Source organism: Lipotes vexillifer, unplaced genomic scaffold (assembly GCF_000442215.2).
Source record: "Lipotes vexillifer unplaced genomic scaffold, Lipotes_vexillifer_v1.1 scaffold56, whole genome shotgun sequence".
In the NCBI taxonomy this organism is placed as follows: Eukaryota; Metazoa; Chordata; class Mammalia; order Artiodactyla; family Lipotidae; genus Lipotes; species Lipotes vexillifer.
The window spans coordinates 853,239-859,503 of record NW_006798991.1 but is presented as its reverse complement, the minus strand read 5'-3'; the positions used below and the strand labels follow the sequence as shown (position 1 = coordinate 859,503).

The 6,265-nt window shown below is 50.6% G+C and overlaps 1 protein-coding gene and 1 non-coding gene across 2 annotated transcripts in view; both read right to left on the bottom strand.

The window, feature by feature from the left end:
- Positions 1-472: 472 nt before the first annotated feature.
- Positions 473-546, bottom strand: TRNAI-AAU (transfer RNA isoleucine (anticodon AAU)). Its single transcript has one exon. It is a non-coding gene; the product is annotated as a tRNA-Ile (tRNA).
- A 2,178-nt stretch (positions 547-2,724) lies between these two features.
- The window catches only part of PRSS16 (serine protease 16), a 6,959-nt gene continuing 3,418 nt past the window's right edge, over positions 2,725-6,265 (bottom strand). Inside the window, exons 8-12 of the mRNA XM_007471258.1 lie at positions 5,819-6,109; positions 4,917-5,058; positions 3,345-3,524; positions 3,120-3,265; positions 2,725-3,003 (exon numbers count right to left, since the gene is read on the bottom strand). Coding sequence (XP_007471320.1) covers positions 2,935-3,003; positions 3,120-3,265; positions 3,345-3,524; positions 4,917-5,058; positions 5,819-6,109 — 828 coding nt within the window. The 3' untranslated portion in view covers positions 2,725-2,934. The remainder of the gene's footprint in view (positions 3,004-3,119; positions 3,266-3,344; positions 3,525-4,916; positions 5,059-5,818; positions 6,110-6,265) is intronic.

The following is a 6,265-nucleotide window of genomic DNA, read 5'->3' as shown; positions in this document are numbered from 1 at the left end:
TTCCCTGTTAGAAAGAGACAATTGGCAAAGCTGTTTCTTTCTTAGTGTTGATATTAATACATTTTTTTCACAGGTCGTATAAAAAATCTTGTTTCATCTTTCGCAGAACTAGTTAAGACCCAAGTGTGGAAGTGTAGAACGTGTGGATGGTTTCCCAGGGTTTTTTTGGACGAAAATAATCCAATAGGGTCAGTTTCTTTGCAAGAATCAGTTACCCAGTGGAAAAATAATATGCCCAAAGCGGCTCTGTTTCCCTTGCCGGGTCACTCCCTGCTAACCTTTTGCCCTGCAGATGGGAGTCAAAACAGGACTGCCACCTTGGCGGACATCAAAGGCGTGTGTTCAAATTTTTTAAAGTTCTCAGCGAAAGGTTTGTCTTCCACACATTGATTATGAAATCGCGGTGAACCTGAAACTGGCAGAACTCTCGTCTGTGTATAAATATAAGAAAGTGACCTCATTATATACAGCTTGGCCAGTACGGGGATCGAACCCGCGACCTTGGCGTTATTAGCACCACACTCTAACCAACTGAGCTAACCGGCCGCTGGGTCACTATGGCGTTCCTCCTTAGATAATTAAATGAAAACGAAATAAAACGGTTTATTCAAAATCTTCTGGGGTTGGGGAAAAGGGAACATAAAGAACCAAAACAACCCAAAATTAACATTAAAAAAATCACATTCTTCCTATTTCACTCTCCCCTATCGCGGAGTTACGAAAAAGAAAAAGAGAAAAACTTAACATTTGGCCTGAATGAACTCTACTTCTTGGGGGCCCCTCTCAAACGGACAGTTCTGACCCCAAACGATCAGAGCCCCGGAGTGAGGTGTCCTTCCTCCTACCCAGGGAAGACCGGGGGCCAACGAGAAAATGCTCCAAGCCAGATATGGCAGCGGGCAGATCACGGAACTGACCACGGAGCGGCCAAGGACCCTGCGCGCGCCTCTTGCGGATATACTGCGCTCCTGGAGATCCTTTCGGACAGATCCCAGGACATGAGACCTGCGAACTTGCACTCTTTTGCCGCCGGTCTCGGCCTCGGAGTGATCCTGAAATGCCTCCCGCCCCGCGCACTGTTTGGTGGGCCCTGACCCGGAGCAGAACTACGCCCCCAGAATCAGGGGCCTTTATCTGGACCGGAAGAGAAACATCTAGATCTGAGAAGGGTGGCAGCGTCGAGACTCAAATTGAGCAACTTCAGAGGAAAGAGGCAGAAACACCTGCACCTGCCAGGTGCGGAGCAGCCCCGGTTTTTTTCACTGGCCGAAGGGCCTCCAGAGAAAACCCTCAAAGGCTGAGGTAATCAATATTCTGGAATACCTGAGGAGCTAGCCCTGGCACCACAGACACATTGGTAGGGAAGCTCTGAGAATACTTAAGGGAAGGCAGCCCAGCACCAAACCCAAACCCATTCGAATAATACATGGAGAAGTTTGCAGAGGAGAATGAAAGAAGCTGCATCCAGCAAAGTAGGAGGAAAAACAAAAGTATGTGAAGAGTTGAGGGTTGACCTCATTCTTTCATTTCTCAACAGGTACTGAGTACACACGATGTGTCAGACCATGGTGCACATGCTAGCTGAGGCTAGACCTCAGCATGAGGGGCTGTGGTTAAAGAGCAGTAAGTGGTACAGGGTAGCACCCGGTGAGCTGGGATTAATCCTCAGAAGAAAAAAAAAAAAAGAAAGTTACTCCTCAGGGTTTGGAGTCAAGAAAGGCAGGGAGTGACTTCCTCACAGAATGGGCTTTATGGCTTCTGTTACCATCCCAGCCCCCAACCCCTTGTCCTGACTTGTCTTTACTTCTCCTCCACTTCCCAGCTTTGCAGAGGCACTCAGTCGCATGACTTGCTAATTCCTGCTCCTGGTGGCTGCGGCTCTGAGTGCTGAACAGGGCACTGTTGGCAGTGCTAAAGCAGGTTAAGCGGGACCCTTAGTACTGGGGTCGGACCCCTTGGTACTGGGCCCAACCTCTTAGAACTTGGGGGTGTCCCCATCAAGAAGGTTTGACCAGAACCCTAAATCCCTAGGGCTGGAAGCTGGAAATGCCCGAGAGTGATATTTAATTATGGAAAAAGATGGTGAGTGAAAAAGATGGAAAACTGAAAGACAGAGAAAGACAAAGATTAAGTGACAGGAAGAGAAATAGAGACAGTAGGGAAGAGCATAAGGGACAGAAACAGAGCCTGAGGGAGAGAGATATTGAGAAGATAACGAAGGAGAGATGGAAAGTCTGAAGAGAGGGAAATAGAGGCAGAGAGAGAGTGAGAGAGTAAGTGACTAAAGGGACACAGGGACCAGAAATGAGAGACAGGAGTAGAGCAGTGGAGATAACTAAGGACCGAGCAAGCAGGAGAGGAGAAAAGTAGAGGAGATACTGACTGGGAGACAGGGACAGAGACACAGACACAGAGAAATATACAGAAACAGACTAAGACACATAGAGAGACAGAAAGAAAGATATCCAGAGAAACAGGAGGAGGTTGAGAGACAATTAGAGACAGAGACAAGTTAGACAGGAAGAGACTGAGGGAGGAGGGCACAGTGAGACAAACAGGGAGAAGCAGAGACAGGTCAGGGTCTGAGGTCCAGAGAGAGACATGAAGCAAGGTGCCCAGTCCAGGAGCTGAGCAGAATTTGAGCCAGAAGCTGATTTGCAGGGAGGAGATGAGCATAAGGAGCCATATTTCTTTGACATTTAAAATAACAGTATTCACGATGAGAAGAATCACTTATATTCACATAACTCTTTGTAACAAAGCACTTTTAGTTGGGAGTGAGGACATTTGCAGACACAAGTCAGTTTTATGCAGAACAGGTGCTAAATCTGAATTCCTGGGAATTTCCTCTTTCAAAACAAGCTTTCTCTTGTCCAATAAGTGTATACATCCAGGACTGAGGTGGCCACATGGGGAATGGTGAGGATGTGAGGCTCAGACCCCACCCCTAACCTGGCTCTTCTTTGCTGGACCAAGCCAGGTCTGCAGCTGCTGGAAGATGTTCTGTGGCGAGGTGGAGAGAATTTGGACAGTCAGACTCCAGCACTAGTAGAGAGCAGGAACATGCAAATTAGTATGCAAGTGACAGTGCAAATCACCCAGAGCTTTTTCTCGCTTACCTGGCGTGCTAGGCGGAGGCTGGGGGAGTCTGAGGGTCTCTCAGGTGCCATGTCCAAGCAATGAGAAGCATTAGGGATGAGAAGGGCTGATTCTGAGGGTCCCAAAGGCTGTGTTATACTTAGCACATGCCAGGGGTCTATATCCCCTGGAAAGAAAGGAGAGAATGGTGTGTTGAGCTGGGGCCAGGTAGACACTAAGGAGTCAGGTTCTGATAGCATGCTCACCATTAACAAACAGCACTTGGGTGGCCCCTGGGGTCTGGCCACCATAGTAGGAGTTCGTCTGGGACACAGCCTGGGCTATGGATGAGGCTGAAAACCCGAACACCTGCTCACATAGCTCTAGTTGGGAGGGCAGAGCTGGGAGCTGGGAGAAAGGGCATCCAGGGACCTCACAGGTGACATCTGTGGAGAGAGGTATCCATAAGTGTGGAGTACATAGCCAGCCCCTACCTCTTTAATAATCGTTTACAGAGCTCTCCCCACTGATGACCAAGACAGCTCCAGACCCTCCTTTCAATGAGTTCACGGTCCTGTCAGAGACATACTCAGCCCCAGACAGTGATGGCCCAGAATGATCAGGGCTGTTATGGACAAAGGCCTGGGGTAGGGGTGGGGCCATCTCAGAGGGAGCACAGTGGGCTCAGGGACAGCATCCTGCAAGGGATAAGACCTTAAGGAATTAGCCGGAGTGAGGCAAACAAAGAAAAAAAAGAGGAAACCGCATGTGCAAAGGTCTAGAGGTGAGAAGGAGCCTGCAGTGCTGAAAGCACAAATTGGACCCCTGCTTAATATCCATAGCTCCCCTGTGCTTTCAGGGTAAATCTAACTTCTCAGCCTCACATTAATTCATTCCTTCCTTCACCATTTATTTGAGCACCTACCATGTAGTCAGATATATGTTGAACAATATATTGGGAACATAGTGACAACAAAACAGCCCCAGGCTTTGCTGTCACAGGACTCACAGTCCAGAGGGGAGACAGGCAATAAAGAATGTATGGTAAGACTGTGGAAAGTGCTAAGGATAAGAACAAGGAGCAAATGAGGTGGGGCGCAGGGAGGCAGACTTATCTTGAGAGATCTGCCTCCCTTCCTGAGGAGGGGACATCTTGTGTTGAGACTTGAAAACGAGTAAACTGTGTGAAGAGGGGAAGATAAGTAATCCAAGAAAATGCCTGAGGATTAGGAAGATTGGTGTACTGGGCCGGGTGCGGGTGTGGGGGTGTGGGGGGTCGGTGTCAAAATATGCAAAGCCCTGTGAGGAAATTGCATTGTATGGGTGAAGGGAAGGCCTAGAAACCAGAGAAGAGGCTGGGTCAGGGATCCAGGCAGGAGAGCATGGGGGTCCCTACCAGGACAGCAGAGGTGGGAAGAGAAAGGGGTTGGGTGAACTGCAGAGTTGTCCAGGATAAAGAGTGGGCAAGACCAGATTGACAAGCTATGGGGATGATGGGAAGGAGGCATGCAAAGCACTGTTAGGCTTTCTAGCCTGGTAACTGGAGAGGGTAGGGCCATTCCTGGGACAGGCACACAGATGAAGAGCAGATTGAAGGGACGATCACTCATGTTGAGGGCTAAGTGTGTGAGTGAGAAGGTATGTGAGGGCCAAGCACACACGCACACTCTAGTACGGCTGTTCACCCCACACCCCACACCTGCAGGTTAAACGAGGCCCAGCAGTCTGGCTAGTTGTCCTATGGAAATGAAAACGAGTCCAGACTACCTGTTAGATGGCTTTTCTGGGCATAGCACAGAATGTATGTTTTGGGGGTGAGGGTTAGGCCAGTCACTCACAGTAGCCAAACTCGGTACAGGTCTGGTACAACCATTGCCGGTCACCAACGCCAGCCACTTGGGTTTCTGTGACCTTCAGCTGTGCCACTGTCTCTGCTCGAGAAAAGCTTAAACACTTCTGACCCAGGCTGTGTGTGACAACCTAGGGGACAATATACATACATACATACATACATACATACATACATACATTCCTCCCTTCCCCCCATCAAGCCAGGGCATGGAGCCATAGATCCCTACAAGTCAAAAGTCAGAAGTCAGAAGAGTGAGTCCCTGAGTTCTCCTGGGAGTCAGTCATCAGAGGTGGTGGGGACCTAGGTCCCTATGGGTTAGAGATTAAGGTACTAGATGACCAAGGACATCTTACCTGTGAGATCTTGGGCATGTGAGAGTATCTTAGATCTCAGTTTCCTCAGCTGTGCCTACCTCAAACTATTGTGAGAATTCAATGAAATAATAAATGTAAAGCACACTGCACAGTACTTGGTGCAGACAACGCTGGAAAAGTGACAGCTGGATTGTAGCTGTGGATTCCGAGGTTGGGAGTCCGGTCTCTAGGAGAACTGTGTCCCCAGGGCTACCGTTTTTCATTCTATAAATACTAATTGAGAGCTTGCTGTGTGCTAGACGCTGTTGCAGGCTCCAGGAAGAGGCTCCAGGAAGAGGTAGGCAAGCTAGATAGTAAGCATAGTCGTTAACATTTGCATACGGTGTGCCAGGCTCCCTGTTGATTTCCATGCCCCTACTTCATTTCACCTCCGAGGTCCCTATGAGATGTCATACCCATTTTACAGATGAGGAAACTAAGGTGCAGAAGGCTTTACGCTTGCCGAAGATCACACAGCGGAGGTGCAGCAGGAACCCTTGTCTGCCGACGCCTGGTGGTGCTCAGGGGTGCTCACCTGCACTGCCCGACGAAGCCCGCGGTAGGGCGCAGGGCTGCTGCAGTTGTCCCGGTCCCCGAGGAGGAGTCCGCAGAGCTGTCGCACACTCAGCGGCGCTCCCGCTTGCCCGTCATACTGCACTGCCCCTCCCACGAGTGCCTGCAGCGCCCCCAGCAGCTCTGCCTGGTCCGCAGCGCGCCCCAGGGACCCACATGCGCCCAGCTCCGCTCGCAGCGCTGCCTGAGCCGAGCCGCCCGCGCGCAGCCGTCGCTCCACCTCTGCAAAGGCTGCGGACGCAGCAGCCCGGCACTGTTGGGAACGAGAGGCAGCGTTGGCGAAGACTCGGACCCGGGCCCCGGCCTTTCCCTTTCCACGACCTGCATCCACCCTGGGCTCCCCACTTCCCCGGCGCCAGATTCATCCCGGGGGCAGTTGAACGCCACTCAGACCCGAGGCCCCGCTCTT